At 40.8% G+C, this 20,672-nt stretch overlaps 1 protein-coding gene and 1 long non-coding RNA gene across 6 annotated transcripts in view; one reads left to right on the top strand and one right to left on the bottom strand.

Moving 5' to 3' along the window:
• SP4 (Sp4 transcription factor) overlaps positions 1 to 17,698 on the top strand; it is a 38,736-nt gene extending 21,038 nt beyond the window's left edge. For all 4 annotated transcript variants that reach the window (XM_006138347.5, XM_006138346.5, XM_006138344.5 and 1 more), the window contains exons 4-6: positions 7,682 to 7,910; positions 8,143 to 8,342; positions 14,396 to 17,698. In XM_006138347.5, coding sequence (XP_006138409.3) covers positions 7,682 to 7,910; positions 8,143 to 8,342; positions 14,396 to 14,643 — 677 coding nt within the window. In that variant the 3' untranslated portion in view covers positions 14,644 to 17,698. The remainder of the gene's footprint in view (positions 1 to 7,681; positions 7,911 to 8,142; positions 8,343 to 14,395) is intronic.
• The window catches only part of LOC142827321 (uncharacterized), a 29,016-nt gene continuing 11,607 nt past the window's right edge, over positions 3,264 to 20,672 (bottom strand). For both annotated transcript variants that reach the window (XR_012902002.2, XR_012902001.2), the window contains exons 2-3: positions 8,127 to 8,314; positions 3,264 to 3,499 (exon numbers count right to left, since the gene is read on the bottom strand). This is a non-coding gene — a long non-coding RNA (uncharacterized LOC142827321). The remainder of the gene's footprint in view (positions 3,500 to 8,126; positions 8,315 to 20,672) is intronic.

Raw genomic sequence — 20,672 nt, 5'->3', positions numbered from 1 at the left:
GCTGGTCATGGGCAGTGGCTGCTCCAGCCCCAGTCCCTGTTTGCAGCAGCCTCCCTTATCCTCCCTCTTCCCACTGCCCCTGCAGCACCGCTGAGAGTGCTGGGGGAACTAGCTTTTAAGCCTGCTCCTGCCAGCAATAGCTCCTGTCCCTTTCTCTCCCCTGCTGCCATTAATGCTTGTCAGGTAGCTGACTACTCGCTAACATCCCTACGCTAGGTATTAATTTTAATGCATTTTCAGAAGCAATATTGCAAACACAGGTTCTTTGCATAGAGTGAAACAAAAGACAGAACTATGTAGCACTTTAAAGACTAACAAGATGGTTTATTAGGTGATGAGCTTTCGTGGGCCAGACCCACTTCCTCAGATCAAGATGTGGAAGAAAATTGGCACAACCATATATATGTTTGTGACAGACAATTCTGTGCACGTGAGCAAGAGTTGGGAAGAACTTGAAAGATGTTTATAGGAATTCATGTTTGTGCAACATTAATATAACCCCTAAACTTGCTGTGGTACATCTACATGAATTGCAAAATACATTAAATCTTGGTTTCAGTATAAGGAGAGAAGATAAGGGGAAAACCGGCATAACTACTTCTGCAAGGAGAGACTCACTAAAAATAGATCCTCAAGAATTGCTATTCTTGCTGGTGATTAGAGACTATTTATAATCTTTTTATTTTGTGCTATGCCGAATATTTGGATAATTAAATTTTTTCCCAAAAGGAATGCTGCAGGTAATAATAGGTTAACTCTGTCCCTGCCACAATAAAATAAAACAAAACAATTGGAAAGCAATGCAGGTCACATCTTTCTTAGTGTAAATGCTGAAGTAGATGGTGTCACAGAGTGTGGGGGGTCATGGGGCCCTGCACCCCCAACCCCAGCGAGATGTGACTCTCAACCAGCAAGTAGAAGAGAAGGTTTATTTGCTGACAGGCACGCAGTGTAGCACAGACTTGTTGACACAGGAACGAGGACCAGTCAGTACAGTCCAACTTGGGGAAAGGGGAGTCCAGAGCCAGTGCCCTTGGGCCCCCTCCCTGTATCCTCCATCCACTGAGATCTCACACACACACACACCCGCCTGCGGCAACTGGTGCCGGCAGCCCCGCCTTCTACTTTGTCTGGATTCCTGGGCAAGGTGTCCCTGGGTGGCCCCCCTTCCCCCTGGCTCAGGTTACAAGACAGCCTGCTCTAATGTGCTCCTGCCCTCAGTGAGAGCCACACCCAACATTCCATTCCCCAGCCAGGTACCAGTGTTGTGCCCAGGGAAACTGAGGCACACGCATAGGCTACGTCTAGATTGCAAGCTTCTTTTGGAAGAAGCTTTTTTCGGAAGAGATCTTCCGAAAAAACTTCTTCTGAAAGAGCATCCACACACAAAAGTGCATCAAAAAAAGATGCACTTTTTTGAAAGAGAGTATCCAGACTGAGAGTTCCGCTCTCACATAAAAGGCCACCCGGAACCACTTCAGCCAGGGCTTTAGGTCACCAGTTGCTTCCGAGTGCTGGTGCCAAAGCCTTGCAGAGACATGTGCTTAAATGGAACCCCCTGAACAGCCATTTCTTTGCTTCTGCTGTGTGCTTGCTACCTCTTTGAGGGACAGCAAAGCTCTCGCAGTGCCTGCTGTGGTTGCCCTTTCATTTTTGGATGCCACAGCTTTTCTCTTAGTGCTATGGAGCCGGAGCAGCCCTGGGTAGGCAATGGCCCCAATTTTTGCAACACTTTGTGCCAGCTGCCTTCCTGGTCCTGCCTTCCTGGTCCTTCTTGAGCTGGACCCCAAGCTCATTCTAGGGGTCCTCTTTTTGGGTGCAGGAGCTACATTCTGGCAGCTGCAACCCCAACCCCCTATGAAGAGGCGAGGAGTTTTTGAGGCTCGACACCTGTTCAGACTGGTAGGACAGCCAGCAGTGGCTCCAAAACTTCCACATGTGGAAGGCCACCTTTTTGGAGCTGTGTGTCTGGCTTGCCCTTGCCCTCCAGAGACATGACACTCACCTGCGGCCTGTCATCCCCCCGGAGAAGATAGTCACAATAGCCCTCTGGAAGCTCACCACCTCCCACAGCTACAGCTACCAGTTTGGCGTGGGGAAGTCCATCGAGGCCCGCCCGCCTCATGGAGGTAAGGCACTCTCAGGCTGCAGTCCCTGTGGGGAGTGGGGGGAGTCCTGATAAGGGGACCCTCAGGAAAGGGGATTTGTGGGCTGTGGGGCATAAAGTGGGGGTGGTAGGAAGCCCTGTCCCCAGGGGGTTGTGCTGTCCCGCCCTCACACAGCCCTACTGCTACTGCTGGTGAAGCAGCCTCATAGATGGTGGCTCCTGGGGGGGGGGCAGGAATCTCCCAAGGGCTCAGGTACCCCCTCTCCTGTTTTATGTGTTTATCTATCTCTCCTTCTGCAGGTGGTGAGAGCCATCAACTCCATCCTGTTGCGCAGGGTCATCCGCCTGTGAGACCTGGACCTGACTGTGGTTGGATTTGCTGCCCTTATATATATATAAATAGAAATATACCTTCTCATAGAGCTGGAAGGGACCTTGAAAGGTCATCAAGTCCAGCTCCCCTGCCCTCACAGCAGGACCAAGTACCATCCCTGACAGATTTGCCCTAGGTCGCTCCCTCAAGGATTGAGCTCTCAACCCTGGGATTAGCAGGCCAATGCTCAAACCTCTGATCTATCTCACCCACTGCTGCTTTGCATGTGCAGGCATGCCCGTGTGCTGTGTGCGGCACGTCTCGGTCTGTGTGGGGTCATGCCTGTGCCCTTCTGGCTAGCCTGCTTCCAGCCATTGCGACTCCCCGACCCCCCCTTGGCAGGACATGTGTGGCCTCCTCTGAGCCTGGCAGCAGGATCTAAGCTGTGCTCGGGGCTGCCTGCTGGCTGTGTCCATGTGCCGCACACTAACACTGCATGTGGTTGCATGTGCACAGACTGCAACATGATGTCTAGCCCAAGTGACACTTGCCCCCCACCCCTTGTGCGTCTGCATCTCCCGCCCTGTGTGTGTGACAAAGTGAGACCATTCACTTGAAGATCCTTCCCAGGTGTCCGAGGAGGCCTGGGAGTCATCATGGCTCACTGGCACTGGCTCCAGAAAGAGTCATGGTGTCTGTCTCTGCCTGCGGCCGGCCCTGGCCCTCCTGCTCCTGCTCTGCGGAGACCTCCGGCTGGGTGATGACAGGGGTCTCCAGGCCGGAGTCCATGAGGACAGTTGGGGAAGATGTTTCCCCACCCCTTAGGATCTGGTGCAGCTTGTCGAAGTAGGGGCAGGTGTGGGGTCAGTGTCTGTGCTCCACCAGGGAGTCGGCCATCTGGCCATAAATGTCCATGTTTTGCTGCTTGGACTGGAGATCCTGCAAGGTCTCCGCCTTGCCCCACAGCTCGAGGAAGCACAGGATCTCCGGTCTGGACTGGATCCTGGTACCCCGGGGCTGTTCCCTGCGAGGGCCAGGGAGATTGCAGGGGCTTGAGGCTGAGACATGGCTGGCAAGGCCTGTGGCAGGGAGAAAGAACCACGCAGTGAGTTGCTGCTCTGACGCCAGCTTCCACTAGGCTTGTCCGGGGTGCTTGCAGCTTTAAGAGGGGCCAGGAGACAGGAACTATAGAGTCCTGATTACTTTGTATGCAGTGGCCATCAGGGCACCTGTGTTATTTCCTGGAGGCCCCTTCTTTTGGGGAAAAAAACCAACCCTCCTCTCCATCTACACATGCCTTTTTCCGAAAGAGGTCTTTCAGAAAAAGGCTTCTTCCTTGTAGAAAGAGGATTACCTGTGTCGGAAGAACCCCTCTGTTCTTTTGATTTACTTTCGAAAGAACGCAACTGCAGTGTGGACATTCCGCAAGTTTTGTCAGAAAAATGGCTGTTTTTCTGACCAAATTCTAGTGTAGATTTACCCACAGGGTTACAACAGAACAGCACTGGACAGCAGGAATTATATGCAACATACGAAAGCAAACAGTAAACACAATCCCCACTGTCTCTCAGATAGCAAAGCAAATAAACTTGTATCTTGTTTGTATAAAACAAGATACTAGATTTTGCCACTCAGTCACAGGGGAACCTTCTAAACACAGAATATAGTGATAAGTGGCGTATTAACCAAACTCACACTTTTAATATCAGAATTTTTATTACTTCCATTTAAAAAGTTCTTCTACTACATCTGCATGATTATTTTAAAAAGCTGATCTATGTTGTCTCTTGCCTGAAGAGAAATTAACAAACTCGTGTTGATAGTTTCTCTGAATTATTGGAGTAATATGCAGAATAAGAAGGTTTCCGAAGTACTTTGCTCTACATTCAACAACATATATTATGATGTTCATCTGCTCTAGGTCTTATTGGTAAAATCAGGGTAGCCATTTAAAAGAAGGCGGGGGAGGGGGGGCACTATCTTTTTTTTTTGACTTGCTAACTAAACCTCTAATATGCTGTGTACTACAACCTTATGTTCCAAGAATAGCAACAAATTGTGATGAACCACTGAGCACTAGGAACTGCATTTATTATATTGTGTTCTTCGAGTTTTAAACTGTGTGATATCTTGTTCTCAGGGGCTTTTTTACTACAGTTCAGTACCTGCTATATCAAATATGAAATGTCACTTTTTAATTAAACAAAAAAGCAGTCAAATTAAAAATCTAATTTCTGCCTGAAACATTTTAAAGCTGTTGTTGCTCTGAAGATTTCGAATTCTAAAATTTTAGAATTCAAAAGCTATTAACTAACTTTAAGTTCCTGAAGCCTTTTAGGCACATTTGAATGTTTTACCTTTTGCTGGTGAGGAATATAAACACAAATAGAAAACCTTTCTGCACCTTTGTCAAAGAGATTTTAAAAGTTGATATCTTATAAACAGGACGCCGTTATTGTTAATTTTAAATTCAAAACTATTATTCACAATAGCTATAGGTTGGCTCCCTCGTTTATCTATAAGGGCATATTCAGTGGTATGCCTCCCAAGAGCTATGGGACAGAAGTGGCTTTACAAGCCAAGGGTAAAATGGAGCAACATCAGTGGCTACTCTAGCTTAGTAGCATCCCTGGAGTTGCCTATTGGTTTGCTGTGCAGCAACCCATATTCACTTGGCATTATACTACTCCCCATTCTGCCACAACCCATGCCTTTCCCTAGGGAATGCATAAGTCTAACAGAGTTCCTGCTCTGGAGAATTTTCCTCGGCCACTTGTAATACCTATCTAGCCCTATTTGTCACTAGTTCAGGGCTAGAGAAGAGTGCAGTATATTGTCTTATATTGCATACTCTTTAACTTGTGCCAAAATATGTGTTACGGCTTCTGTGGGATGTAGCCTATAGGATAGTTTAAGTTAACAAAAAATAAGGTGAAGTTATGTTTTGAGCCTAAATATTGAGAGCATGGGAAATTGAAGTTATTAGTGTGAAAATAGTTAAATATAAGTTGAAAGTAAAGTATTAAAATGTTTTATTTACCTAAATCAACAATGTTATGTATTCTGGATTTTTTTCTTCAAAAGCAAACATAATATTTTAACAAAAAAAGCATTTGCATTTAGTTAAACTTTCAAGTTTTTTAAATCAGGTTTTTGTTAAAATTGTTTTTTACTAAAATATTTTAATGAAGTATTAAAAAAACAAAAATTAAATTGACTGTGTCAGCCAGGTCAACATGAGAAACTTAAAATATTAGTGTCTGCAGCTAACCTGGTTGTCTTCACCTTCATTTTCCCGTTTGTTCATAATCTGGAAAAGAAAAACAAGCTTTCCTGCTTTTTCAGGTCTCTTTTCTAAAGCTGAACTATTCCAGTTTTTAAAATATTTTCAATGTTAATTTCTGCAAAATTCTGCATTGTTCAGTGGCACAGAATTTCCCCAGAAATAATTGAAGACTTTTCTTCTTACCTCATGGCTACTTAACTTCTAAGATCTTTAGGTGTGGGACCTTGTCAGAGGCTTTCTGAAAGTCCACATACTTTCATGGGCCAGTGGGAACTGCAAGATTTTGCTGGGGGTGGGGGCAGCGTGCAAAACCTCTCATTCTGCTCCCCTGGGGTTGTAATGTTCATATTGCTGCTCTGAGCGCAGAATTAAAAATCCAGAAGATGACATGTTCCCTCTTAACTCCCAGATGACAGGCTTGTTGACTAGTCACTTTCCCCTTTCACCTCCCTCCCTTCCCCCTTTGCTGTCTCTAGCAGAAAGAGGCAGCAACAGGGGCGGGGGAGAAGAGGGGATACTTCAAAGTGGCAGCACCGCAGAGAGCCCAGGGTCAGCAGGGGAGTCCTCAACTAATCCTGGGCTCCACATGGCGTTTTCACTTTGCAATGCTGCAAGAAGCCCAACTCTGGGCTCCTCATGACACTTTCGCCTTTAAAGTGGAGGCATCCTATCAACTAATCAAATAGTCGATGCAAAATGCATTGACCATTTGATTAATCAATTACTCGCAATTTATCATCCTTAATAATGATATGAGAAAACTTAGGAGAAAGCTAAACCTTCTCATTCTTGTCATGGAGACTTTGTAAGGTAGCTTCTGGCAGAGCTGGGACTAGAATCTCTTGTTTGTTAATGGTGAATATCTCATCCACTAAGCCCCAGTGACTTTCACTTTGAACATGCCAAGTCTAAGTGACTGGCAATACTATCTGTAACTGCTATTCTAATACTTTTAGAGAAGAGTCAGGAACAAAATCCTGGAACCCTGATTCTGAATTTTTTACTATTTCCTAGCATTTATTGGTGTAGCTTTCTGGCATATGGTGGTGTTTCCAATTATTCCTTTACCTTTAATAAAGGAAGTTTGCACTATGGATCTTAAGATCTCAAATTCAAACTATGCTGACTATTTCTGGGTGGTGGTGGAAGGAGGAAGACAGTAATTACAGATGCATATTTTTTCAGTTTTCATTTTAAAAAACATTGGTAATTAAATTAAGTAAAGTCATTGAAATATATTGCTTAAGATGTAAAGTCAATCACTCAAAAATTAGGAAGTACCATAATTTCATAATGCCATCAGAATAAATACTATCTGAGCATGTAATTAAAGATAATTTAAATCCAGCCATACTTTGGGGAAGATTTAATGTTGCATGGCCAATCTTACTTCTGGCATTTCCTACCTTTTATATACAGTTGACTTTGCAGCATTTTTTTTTAATATAAATTTGTTCTGAAGATATCCAAATGAAATGCATCAAGATACTGCGTTGTTATATAGAAATGAAGTTTGTGGCTCAGTTGCTTGCAAAAATAGTAGGTTAATTTCATAAAATAACTTTAAAAATAAATGTGTGATTTAAATAGGAAAATGGTTTCCAGGGTTCTTCTAGGGAAAAGCATCAATAGTAGAAAATGAATTCTGTGTAGTGCTTTGTTTCATATTTTCTGATATATCTCTTCATTTAAAATATGCTTGTAAAACTAGTTATTTCCTGTTGAGAGTACACATTTTGCTTCACTGTACTCTTTTTTTATAATAAATTACATTAATCATTGTTTACTAAAGGGTATAATGTTTGCTTGCTATATACAAAAGCACACTAGTAAACTTCCTGTGTTTAATATTTTTATGCAGTTTTCATCCACCTGAGACAATGGATATTCTCTTGAATATAAGGCATATAAAATACTGTATTGTGACCTTTCTGAGGTGAACGCTAAAACTTAAAAAAACTTTCTTATTTTACAGGCCAGCAGCAAGGACAGGATGGAGGAGTGAAAGTACAGCAGGCCACAATAGCTCCTGTAACAGTAGCAGTAGGAGGAATTGCTAATGCAGCAATTGGTGCTGTTAGTCCTGATCAGATCACGCAAGTGCAGTTACAGGCCCAGCAAGCTTCTGACCAGGATGTACAACCTGGCAAGAGGTTAAGAAGAGTTGCCTGCTCCTGTCCTAATTGTAGAGAAGGAGAAGGAAGGTAATGTCAGTCTGTCAGTTAAACTTTAGGCATCTTGTGGGGCCTTATTTTGGGGGCTTTTTTCCTTGCATTACTGTCATGTTTCTAATTCTATAAATAGGAAATCATGCCTCTAGATTTTCTATTCAAAAGACTATTATAATCAACTTAATTTTACAATTTATATTTTTATTAAAAGAGCTGATCATTTTAAAACAAAATGACCTAACTGCTTACCTTTTTATCCTTTCAGAGGTAGCAGTGAGCCAGGAAAAAAGAAGCAGCATATCTGCCATATTGAAGGATGTGGAAAAGTTTATGGGAAAACATCTCATCTCCGGGCACACCTTCGTTGGCATACTGGAGAAAGACCATTTGTATGCAACTGGATGTTTTGTGGCAAAAGATTTACACGGAGTGATGAGCTGCAAAGACACAGAAGAACCCATACAGGTTAGTCAACTGTTTATGCAGTATTCTAAAGAGTATTCCTTTAATGATGGTGGCCATCAGTGAAGTGACTTTAATTAAAGCAGTTATGTAGACCATCTAATATACTGCATGTATTACAATTGAAATCATCCAGCCTGTTCCAAATTTTTTTTAAATGTTATAGTTTATAAGTATTAATTTTCCTCTGTATCAGACTACTGTTGTAGACTAGGCTAGAATTTGATAATTACATCAAGTTTCAAGCTGTTTCCCTGCTTCTGCAGTAAAAAAAAGATTAGTTAGGGCATGGTTAACTAGCATGCATTGGGTGAAAGCCTGACCTAAACCTGACCAATTTTCCTAATCAAGACAGAGCCCTGGGGCTTTTCTACACAGAGATTTAATCTATAGTAGCTTGAGTTGTTTTGTTTTGAAAATGCCTATGTGCACACAGCACAGTTTATTAAAGTGCAGTAACTCTGAAAATTCTGTTATCTTTCAGTGTGTATTGTGGTGCATTGTTCATGTACACACAGTGCTGCTGTGCACTACTGTAATAGTCATCCAACTGGTATTCCACACTGTGTGTGGGCATCCATTACTGACTTTTCTTTTTACTTGTGTGCCTTCTATTGCTCTGAGATAAAGCTGATTGGATGTCCATCCTGCATTTAAAAACTCTGGCCAGAATTTGTCCATTTGCTCCTGGATTTGATACATCGGCATTACTGCAATGTGGAAGACTTATAACATTTCCCTAGCAGCTGCTTAGAGCTATGCTGAGACTCTACATCTCATCATTATCTGGGGAGCAAGCTCTTGTGGATTAAAGATGTTTTTGTGGATATTACCAATCATATGTCCTGGTGGGACCAAAACCAGGAGACTGACCAGTGCCAGATAAAGAACAAACAACTAAGAAGATTTATTTTAATTGAGGTGATAGTTAAACAGTTCCTTCCTTCTATCCATGTGTCCCATGAGAATATGCCTATACTATGTCTGAAAGCAAGTCTCTCAGCCCAGATACAGTAGAACTTCATAGTTACGAATTGATTGATCAACCACACTCCTTAATATACAGTCAGACAGCAGAGACAAAATTAAAGCAAATGCTGTTTAATACTGTAGAGAGTTAAATGTAAATTACCAAAAAAGGAAAGTTTTTAAATAAAAAGATTTGACATGGTAAAGGAACTTTCTGTGCTTGTTCAATTTAAATTAATATAGTTAAAAGCAAATTTTTTCTTCTGTATAATAGTTTCACATCTGTATTAAGTCAAACTTTTGAAAGAATAACCCTAACATTTCATTCAGAGTTAAGAATATTTGAGTTACAAATAACTTTCATTCCTGAAGTGTGATTTCCCCATAGTTGTGCATTCCGATAGCCTACTAAAAATAGCTGTGTAAATGGTGCAGCTCAAACTGGAGCCTGTGCTCTGTGGCCATGAAAGCAGTGTCTACACAGCTATTTTTAGTGCAGTAGCACAACTCTTTTAGCATGACTCTGTGGAGTTGGGCCAGGGGGTTTACTCCAAGATGTAGGATGCATATACTCTAAAAGTCAGTGGTGGCCAAACTGCCGCTATTTTATAGTTAAAATGCAACTTGCAGAGCCCTCCACACGTCCTCTAGTGTCTGCCTACCAGACTGTTTGGGGGAGATCAGGGCTTCTGCTCTGCAGTGGGGTTGTGAGGCTAGGGCTTATTATCCTGCCCGAAGGGAGGTCTTAGGGCTTCAGCCCCATGGGAGGTACCTGCTGTGGGGTTTTAGCGGGAATAGGGCTGAAGCCCCTAGTCCCAGAAGCTGCATCTTGTGGGGCAGAGGCTCCTGCCACAGGGCTGAAGCTGCAAGTCCTGGTAGGCACGCCCTAGCTCTTGAACATCCGAAGATAGTTGTTTGCAACTTGTAGGAATAAGTTCTTTTTCAAGTGCTGATCCTTATGTGGTTTCCAAACGCAGGAGAGTAACAAGCAATAGTGAACAAAGCAATGAATGTGAGGGCTCTTAGAAGGACAAATTCAGTACAACAGCATGAACATTCCTGTTCTAGTCAGAGACACCAATCCCATTTTCAAACATCGGCTGCAACCCTACTACCATCAATGGGTTGCCATATCATCGGCCAGATGGGTTTTGGAAGTGATAAAATCTGGACTCACCATCCCATTCACATCCCTTCCCCCCACCACCCCAAGCGCCCCATCCCTTTTCAGGGACCCTTCTCACAAGGCCCTCTTACAACAGGAGGCCTATCGCCTGTTAGAAATCGGAGCAATAGAAAGGGTCCCAGACTGCTTCAGGGGAAAAGGGTTTATTTGAGGTACTTCCTAACTCAAAAGAAAATGGGGTTGGAGACCCATACTCGATATATGAGGGTTAAACCGTTATCTGCAGAAGCAGCGATTCAAAATGGTGACTCTGACTACAATTATTCCTTCTCTCGACACCGACGACTGGTTCGTGGCCCTCGACCTCCAGGATGCCTACTTTCATGTGGCCATACACCCTGCACACAGATGATTTCTGCGATTTGTTATAAGCAACGAGCACTTTCAGTAATGCGTCCTTCCGTTTGGGCTGGCTTAGGCTCCAAGAGTCTTTTCAAAGACGGTTCAATTAACGTCAGATGCTTCACTCATTGGATGGGGTGCTCACATGGGCAAAGAGCACATCCAGGAACGATGGTCTCACACCGAGAGATGCCTTCACATCAACCAGCTAGAGTTGCGAGCGATTTTTCTAGCATACAAACACTTCCTCTCCAGTCTGAGAGACAAAAAAGTCAGGGTGTTGACAGACAACGTAGCGGCAATGTATTATATAAACAGACAGGGAGGAGCAAGATCACGCTCCCTATGCGCCGAAGCGGTACGATACTGGAATTGGTGCATACAAAACAACATGCAATTCACCATATTTTTATGTTTATAAACCTGCCTTGGTCGTCAACCAGACTTTGGAGCACCATGGATGAGACTGCAAATTTGTAATGGAGGTTGCAGAAATCATTTGAATTTCCATAAACGTTGTGTATTCTGCAGCAGCCAGTGTGACTGACTCCAGGGCTGGATAGAACAGTCCCAGAACCAGACAGTCAGACGGTGGTCTCATGGGCTTCTGTCAGCCGATGGTCAGGGCAGTGTGTGCGTGTGTGTTACACCCAAGTCTTCAACTGCTGAGATGCAAGATCTTGTCGCAGTGGGCAGCCTAGGAGGCTGGAGGGCGCCCCGAAAAAGAGTTTAACGTCTGTGACTTTACTGCTAGGACCGGGGTCCCGTCGCAGAGGGCAGCCAACAGGCTAACAGACGCCCCGAGTTTATAGGAAGAGCTTATTACATCTCAGATTTTAGCTGCTAGGATACAGGATCCCTTCGCAGCGGGCAGTCTAGGGAAGACTGAGAGATGCCCCAACGGATTTGTCACCTGGGAGTGACACAATCCAAAATGCCCAAGCTCTTCCTATACCTGTCCCTTATGACCGGCTGAAGTTCTTTTGTTTGTGTTCGGTTCGGGTACAGCAGCACGGGTTCAAGTCAGAAGCTTGACATGCACTGGCTTATTTGTAGGAGAAAGAAAGAAAAGAGAATAAAAGAAACTTGGTTCAATATATATATATTTATAAGTGAATGAGGGCACCCCACTTATTTCCAAAGTTTATAGCTAAATCACCTTGCCAAAGGCAGTTTACAATAGAAATGAAGCAGTTTGACTTAAGAAACTATAATAAAGTAACTAAACTTATAACAGAGTAACAATTAAAGTGTACACATAAAGAAACACATTGCAGGTACAATTCTCACCCCTGCGTTCCAGACTTGGCATGGCCAGCGTCTTTCTCTCAATCCCTCGGGAAGAAGTAGGGCGAGGTTGGGCGTCCCACAGACCTCGGGAGACAATCAATACCTGCCAGCAGGTGTAGGTGATTGGAGCTCAAATGGGGTGGGCTACTAAACCCCTCTTTATAGCCCCTGGGTAACGTAGGCTTCTTCCTGGTCTCAAGTGGCCAATTTAGGAAAAATGGCTTTGAACACCAAGTTTCCCACGAAGGGTGCAAAGCATAATTCACACCTGGGAAAATGCAGACAATGGGCACCTCTGGTATGTGATGGGCGAAGATTCCTCTCCTGGGACAGTGCAGGCATGTCAATTACTGATACTAGCCATCAGGGCAACGGGAGGCCTCCCAGTCGTCAGCTAGCCCATTTACTGTCTCATTTCTGTTTATGGTAGAGTCAGGGACAGGCAGCACACCTGCGTTCCCAGGGCATCAAAGGCTGACTGCCTTTCTCTTGTTCTCTGGGGGGGGAAACGATGGGGTTCATGTCTGGCTACAGCTACCCAGGAGGCAGTCTGAGCATCAGGTCCAGAGGCAATCAGATCTCCTAGAGTAGCAGTGCCCTAGGATCAGCTAAAGTTTAATCAGATGTATTTATAGTAAAAGTCATGGATTGGTCACTGACAGTGAATTTTTTTTATTGTCATGACTTTTACTAAAAAATACCTGTGACTAAATCTTAGCCTTAATCATGGAGAATTACCCCAAGTGATTATAAACTCTGATCTTTGTGTGGGAGAGAAATGATAGGCACATAGATCTTTGATTACCCCAGTACAGTTTGGGAGTCCTATATGTGCAAAATCATCAATAATTTTGTGAGCACACCTGCATGACAATGGATCCAACAATCAGTCTCTTTATGCAGAAGTGATTGGCTATGGATTGGTAGCATTCAGGGGTGGGCTGCTTCTAGATGGTAGTGTTGACCTTCTTGATTGGTGTAGTACACTGCATGTTGGTATGCTGCACTGCAGCTCTCGGCCTAGTTCAGTACTTTTCTCAGAAAAGGTCACCTTCACAATCCTGAAGTTCTTTCATCACGTTTACTTATCTCAGGTCTACAAATTGATCCTTCCCCCTAATTGACACTGATTTTCCCAAGCCCACAAGTGGCATTGCACTGAGTGAAGTTGCTTCAGGAATGGAGGCTATAAAAGCAGTTGCTTGGTATAGTCCTCATCTTTGTCTTCCTCATCTTCCTTCCTCTGCTGCTGCCCCATCATTGTCTTGATAATGCAGTAGATGAAGCCCAAGCATAGTGGATCATGCAGATCATTGTTGGGTCAGTGCTGGCTATCAGCAATTTAAAAATGGTGGTTGTGCTCCTAGAAAGAGAGGAAGCAGGGGATGGAGAGAGCAGAATCATGGGGATTTATTTTAGTTTCACTCTAGGACACAGAATTTAGCTGACTTCCATGGTGCATGCAAATGAAAATGTTAGAGGGAATACTGCTGCTGTCCTATATGCATGCTGTTATGTGGCTTGCATATTGCACGTTAATTCATTGCAGATTCAAACCCTCTGTGTAAACTAGCTTTTAGTCCTATATTGTTGTTTGGTAGTCAGGGGAGTTATTTAATCACATGGAATTGTTTTTAACCTCAAGAAGAATTAGTCTCCTTTTTGAATTTGATCCAACTAGAAAAAGTCTTTAAACATGTCTCAGGTTCTCGTCTACCCTTCACAGGAGAGGATTGTTAAGTTTTCTTAGGTGCTTAAGTTGGCAAGACATAGGCTCATCCATTTAACAAACATTTTAGATGCTAGTTATCATGTCACCTAGCATGTATCTGGTCTTTTGGGCTAGTAAATGCATCATCCCTTACTTCACCAACAATCTGTGTCAGAAGACCTCATGCAGAGGAGATCTGCAGTCCAGCTGAATCCTAAGGGGCCATTTCGCACTCCAAAGAAACTCTGGAATCTCTTCAGAGGGATGGCTGCCCTTGATTCTCAGGGGATAGATCCTTAGAGTATGGAAGCTACCTGTATCCCTTCTCAGCAGTTCTTATCCAGTATTTTAGTCATGTTCTCTTTTCTAGTCATGGCTAGGCTCCAGGTTTATGAAAGAGAATTCTTACCACGAAACTAAAATTCAGACCCTGCACTGAAAAATCACAACAGAGGAAGTATAAGCTGCAAGTAAAACTGTTGAAAGCATTTTAAAAGGGAAGAGTAGTTTATTCGATAAATATTTCTTTCACTGACATTTTTTTTTGTTTTAAATTAGGTGAAAAAAGATTTGAGTGCCCAGAATGTTCTAAAAGGTTTATGCGGAGCGACCATCTCTCCAAACATGTCAAAACTCATCAGAACAAGAAAGGTGGTGGAACAGCCCTTGCTATTGTTACTTCAGGAGAACTGGACTCTTCAGTTACTGAGGTTCTTGGCTCTCCGAGAATTGTCACAGTTGCAGCAATTTCTCAAGATTCAAACCCAGCAACCCCTAATGTTTCAACAAACATGGAAGAATTCTGAAAGGATCATTTATACAGACACCTAGTGCTGCACTTAAGTTTACATACCTTTCATGATATGGAAGTGGGCTGGTAAAAGTGGATTACAGAGCAGGAAATCATGTTTTCTGTCTTGACTTCTGTAAGTATTCCCAGATGGAGGGTCAGCATGAGAAGTGTACACTGGTGCAACAAGACAAATTTTCAAAAATACAAACAGCGCAAATTGACATACTGGATAAAGAGTTGGGGGAGTACTGGTTCCATACTGTACTTTTTTAGTTATGTGGCTCTATATTATATAATTGTTTTAAAAGAAAAAGTTCCCTCTCTTTTAGCATTTGTGTGTTACTATGTTTGTAAAATCAGACAATATCAATATGACAGGGTGGATCTTGATTAGGATTGTTGTCCTTTGGAGGTACTTTGTTTATAATCTGAATCTGTAATATTTTCACGGAAATTTCTTTTCCTATAAGGCACAGCAAAAATGCATAAGAATTGAGTGATAATTATTTCTTTGCTCAATTCCGTAGAGTATGTAAATTGATTTTGGCCGTCTTTTCTCAAGATTAGAAATTATTCAGATAGCGGTTGAATATTCATGCTGCAAAGCAGATCTGAGGTGCGGCTCAGATAATTTTGACCACTACATTATAGTAGTGTGTATAAATGACAATCAGTGAACTCAGATTTCTCTCTTTCTTTGGAGAGTTAAGAGATATTTAGATTTAATGCAAACATTAGAAAAAATTAACTACAGAAATATATTAACATAAGATTTTACAGAATTAATATCTTTATATAGGATAATAAAATATGGCAACTTATGTGTTTTAAGTTTTGATATTCCAGTTCATTACATTTTAAAGACATCAGGAATCCATTTGTTAATTAGTCACAAAATTCATAGTTCTGAATATTCACATTTTATGAGAATACTTGGAAAATAGTTGGACAACTGAATTGTTTAATGAAATTTGTAACTCATTCTACAGTTCTGTCCTGTAAATATAAGTTATTATATTACAGTTAAGGTGAAGAATTCTTTATATTTTGACTAAGCAGCCAAAGAAAAGGACAAATTATGACATATTAATAACAAAAAAGGTAATTGTAAATTAATACATTTTTCTTTCTCTCCCTCATAATCATCATATTGTATTCCATTTGTGAGTGTATAGGCTGGTAAGGAATATCCACCACCCATTTTTTGAATAAATAATTTTGTACTTCTAGTCACAAGAGAAACTGGGGGAGGGGGAAAATAGAACACAGATATCTTTTTATCATATGACAATTGATTAAAAAGATTTTATTATATTTCCAATTTCTATTAACTTAATAGAACATAATTGTTGGAGAAATAAAACAGCTGAGCATTTTATACAGAAAACCCCTAGTGTGCATACAGAGGAAAGATGGCCAAATATTTCACTCAGGATTTTGAATTATTTCCCATAGGCGTAAATGGAATGTTTTACAAATTTAGCCATTTGGTATCTCATTATTTTTAAAATTTTTATATCAAAATATTTTTGTTATATAAAGGGGTGTGCAAGAAAGATCATTCTTTTGCCTTCAGATTAAAGATGAACAGTTTATTTGGAAAATGTTTGTATGAGACACATAACAAATATCTTGTACATTCCCTCAGAAAACTTACTTCTCATATCAATCTTGTGATGTTTCATGTATTTTTGAAGAAAGAAATACCAATCATTGTTTACACTGTGTACACTTTAGGCCAGCCCTTTGTAGCGAAATATAAAGCTGAAGGTCTTTTATACTTTCAGTTTACATTAAAAGCTTAGAGTTTAAAGGAAAAACAATTTTACACTGTGGTTATAAATTTCAAGTTTCTTAAAGCTTTTGTAGACTTGTAACAAAGTCTTTAAATTTTAGTTGAATTTTGTACATTCTTTTGTATATTTTATTTAAAGTACTCTCAACTGATGTATTTGGATTTAAAACATCAGAATCAATTAGATTATTACATTTAATACAAATGAACATTAGGTAGTTCTAATTGTTAATTTTGTTATATAGGAACTGAAACATCAAATACATGTTTTATCATTATGCTTCACAATCAGTGCTATAAATTTCTTTATGCAAAGAAAAACTTTCCTAATGTTATAATCATGTTTCTTAGATGTTAACAGTTTTTGTAAACTGAAGGTATGAGCATTCTGCCCATCTATTTCATATTTTTTCATTCATACTTATGTATGCGGATAAGAAACTGAAGTCATTTTTAATCTATAATGAGTCCCTTTTACAAATGTATCAAAATCTAAATCTGGTTAGCTTCATAGCATCTAAAGTACATTAACTTATGTTAGCAGGTGCACATTTTATTGCTGGAATTAGAAACATTTTGACAGTCTGTTCTGCATACCATTCTGAGTCCACTTTTCTGTCTTAGAAGGATCGTAAATTTCAATGTCCTTTATTTGACTCAGTGGGATATAGCTGTTGTAAGTAATAGGGCACAGATGTGCAGTAGTATCTTGTTTAATGGCATTTCACTGTTCATTCCTTTTGCCACTGTTATGAAATTTTGCTTTATTGTAATTATCAGTGCAAAGTGTATTTATCATGGTAGAACTTCAGTGTTAGAATAGATTTTTTTCTTACAATATACTTTCTTTGGTTAGTTTTGTGTATGTGTTGCTGATTACATTAGAAATTGGTGTTAAGTCATTATTTATCACACTCTTTCACGAGAGCAGTAATAAAAGTGTGTAATTTAGGAGAAAAAGTTAATTTGTCAAACTTAGGTAAGCATGATGTTTAGGTCCTATTTTTCAATTTTATAACTGTTTTATTGCAACAATATTTGTATTTAAGTCTTCATTTTAATGCCTTGTGGTGTTTTTTAATGCATGTCACTGAATTGTCATCCTGCATAAATTGATGTGCAGCATAGGGTATTAAATCTACATAATGATTTTGAAACAGAGAAATAGATGGTAAAAATGTAAATGTTTTGCAAAAATTCCTTATAAAAAGTTTTGTAGTAATATTTCACTTGTAAATTGTTTTCTAAAAAAATAGAAAAATAAAAAAAGAGAGAAATAAATTCAGATTTCCCACATTCTAGAATTTAGAACTGAATTCTGCCAGCAAAGCCTGTAAGGCATTAATTTGACATTTTTATAATGCTGATTTTTTTTTTTTTAGATTTGGAACTAAAATTATGTACAAGTTGTTGCCTGCAATAATATTTTGCAAGTAACCTATTAAAATTCCCTTGAGTTAAAATGTTTCTTCATTTTAATTACTTATAATATGCAGTAGTAATAAATTATGTTTGAATGATCTGCTCATCAAGAAGAACAGTAGAAAGCAAATGCTTCTCAATGGAGAAGCATTGGCAGCAGCCTCTGGATTCATGTAATTAAGACCTGTACTTGCTGGTCTGTGTTCCCTGACTGGCAGACTCCCAGCAGGGAATTAAAATTGCAGATTCCATCTCTGTGAGTTTTGTCATGCTTGTTCAGCTCTCGGGAACAGGAGTTATAGTTATATCTGAACACAATCATTTTTATTAAAAAACATTACAAGAGGTGGCTGCAGAAAAAATTGAACTAAAATTAGAAATACCAGAAACTAAAATTGCAATATTATTAAGAAGGAAATGACAGATGATAAAAACCAAAATGTCACAGATCAGAAATGGAAAAAAAATGTACTGTTTCCATAAAAAGAATTAAGGTACGCACTTGAGTACTCAAAAAATTATTCTGGGTTTCACTTTGTTTCAGTGATATAAAAGGATTTGTGGCTCTGGAAAACAATGTAGCAATATTTTGCACTTATATAATGCCTTCTACCTATAAAACTTAAGAGAATTTTCTAATGAAGCCTTCCAGAATTTCTGATAGACATATTTAATATTATACAAAGAAACTGATTGACTTGCTCTGTGTTTCTCACAAACTCTGGCATAGATAGGAACAGAATGTAAATTCCTTATTCCTAGTCTTGGTTTAAGACAATTTTCTCCTCTAATATAGACCTAAAATCTTATGAGCTTCATTGTATCTACGTTTGATGAGACGTTTAATTTCAAGTCTTCTTTACTTCCATTTCAGTAGAATAACTAATATAGGTTAAAACTCTAAAATCCAGGATTCTCTGGTCTGGCAACATCTGTGGTCCGGCAGGACCAGGGATATCACTAAACAAGACAGCTCCAGCTGGCCAGGTTCAGAAGTGCAGCCTGGGCTGGACTGGTGGTGGGGAGTGAATCTTCAGCAGGGCTGGCACGGTGGGAAGCATAGCCCTGGTCAGGGCTGACAGTGAGGAGCGTATTCCACCTCCCTTTCTTCAGCAGGTTCCTAAAGGCAGCAGGACCAGTGGCCAGGAGCGCAGCCCCGGAGGCTGGTGAGGTGAGGAATGAAGCTGCGCCTGGGGCTGTCTCAGTGGAGGAAACAGTCTCTGTCAGTGCTGGTGAACTAGGGGTAGGAGGGGGCACAATTCCAGTCAGGGCTGGAGGCAGCCAGTCCAGCCCCTGTTTGGGGCTGGCATGCTGGAGGGGCACAGCCCCCGTCAGGGCTGGCACAGTGGGGGGCTGGAGGCAGTTGGAGGGTAGCAAGGAGCGCAGCTCCAGCTGGCAGCAGCGCCTACAGCTAGATAGGGTGCCCTGACCTCTCCTTGTCCGGCAAACTTCATGGTTTGGGACCACTCAGGTCCTGAGGGTGCTAGACAAGGGATGTTCGACCTATACCAAACAGAGCTTTTTACTGTAGTCAAAGTCTAATAGAGGTTGAATTAAGATCTACGGTTTCATGTAACCTATTAGTAAGTTTATATTACAAAATATTAAAAAAGAGATCTTACAGAGGCACAGCAATTCTTGTTTTACCTATTCATAGCTGCTGTTTTAAATTTTCTTAAATTGTTGAGAAGAGAGAAATCCTCTACTTTGCACCCATTGCTGTAGTGCAGTATCAGAAAATGTAACACAAAACTTAAACCAATTAGGAGACAGGATAAATATTCAAACTTTCCTTCTGTTCCCTGCATGGTTCCTTAAAATATGGCCATTCTATCATCTACTTTTTTTCAAATGTAAAATGTAGTTCCAAACAACATTTCTTATACACGCTTAGATAAAACAGTAATACAAATAATAACATTGTACCTGCATTATATATAGTTTTGTAAAATAGGTTCTCTGAAGGTAAGCTGGTAGTATAACCTATCCAGTTAAATGGCAAATACGTATTAATTTTTTTCTGTAATAACCATGGATCAGCTCCTTACCTCCTATTCCTCACCCAAGCATCTTTCTAACAAATCTAGGGGTTCTGTTAGATTAAGGGGAATCCTCATGTGGCATAGGGCTGGCATAGCAAGCCCTAAGAGAGTAGTATGTTAGGAGTTTGCTGAGGAAAATGAGATATATCCAGAGTCTGGTCTGCTACAGCAATTTATGGCTGCTGGAAACTCCTTGGAGCAATTGCAGCAGGATGCAACTTAAAGCCAACCAGCTGTCCCCTATACTGTAAGGATTGCTCTAAATTGAGCTGAGTTGGCTGCACAAACAAGGAATGTAAAGGTGGCCTAAAGCCACCCTTCAGGTAGTCCATCAGCACAGGTGAGATGTTGTTCCAGATGTCTGTGACATAATGGAAATGATTTACCACCAGGAAAAGTATTGTGAGAATATTCACTTTATTTTCAGAGTTCTAACATAAGTTGAAAAACACATCTGTCCTTCAGGAACACTAAAGTTTAGGCTTCCTAGTCTGTTCATAGAAGGCTTTAATTGACTGTGGTATCTAAAAACATACATTATATAGTTCTTATTGCTCAAGTGGAATTGCTTTCTTAAATACCTGCATTGAGATTGTTGGGGTGTTTTGTATTGTTTCATTGTTTTTTTAATTAGATTCAAAAGTACCCATCCACAAATGACTGTGGATCAAGGAATTTGTGTGTCTCGCTGCCTTTCATAGATGTTAATGTTGAATATAAGTTCCATGGTTATCATTTTTGAGTTTAGCTTGGAAATATTCTTTCTTTTCCAAAAAGTCAATA

The sequence above is a fragment of the Pelodiscus sinensis genome, chromosome 2, assembly GCF_052426305.1.
Source record: "Pelodiscus sinensis isolate ZL-2025 chromosome 2, ASM5242630v1, whole genome shotgun sequence".
Taxonomy (NCBI): domain Eukaryota; kingdom Metazoa; phylum Chordata; order Testudines; family Trionychidae; genus Pelodiscus; species Pelodiscus sinensis.
This window is presented reverse-complemented; position numbering and strand designations above follow the sequence as displayed.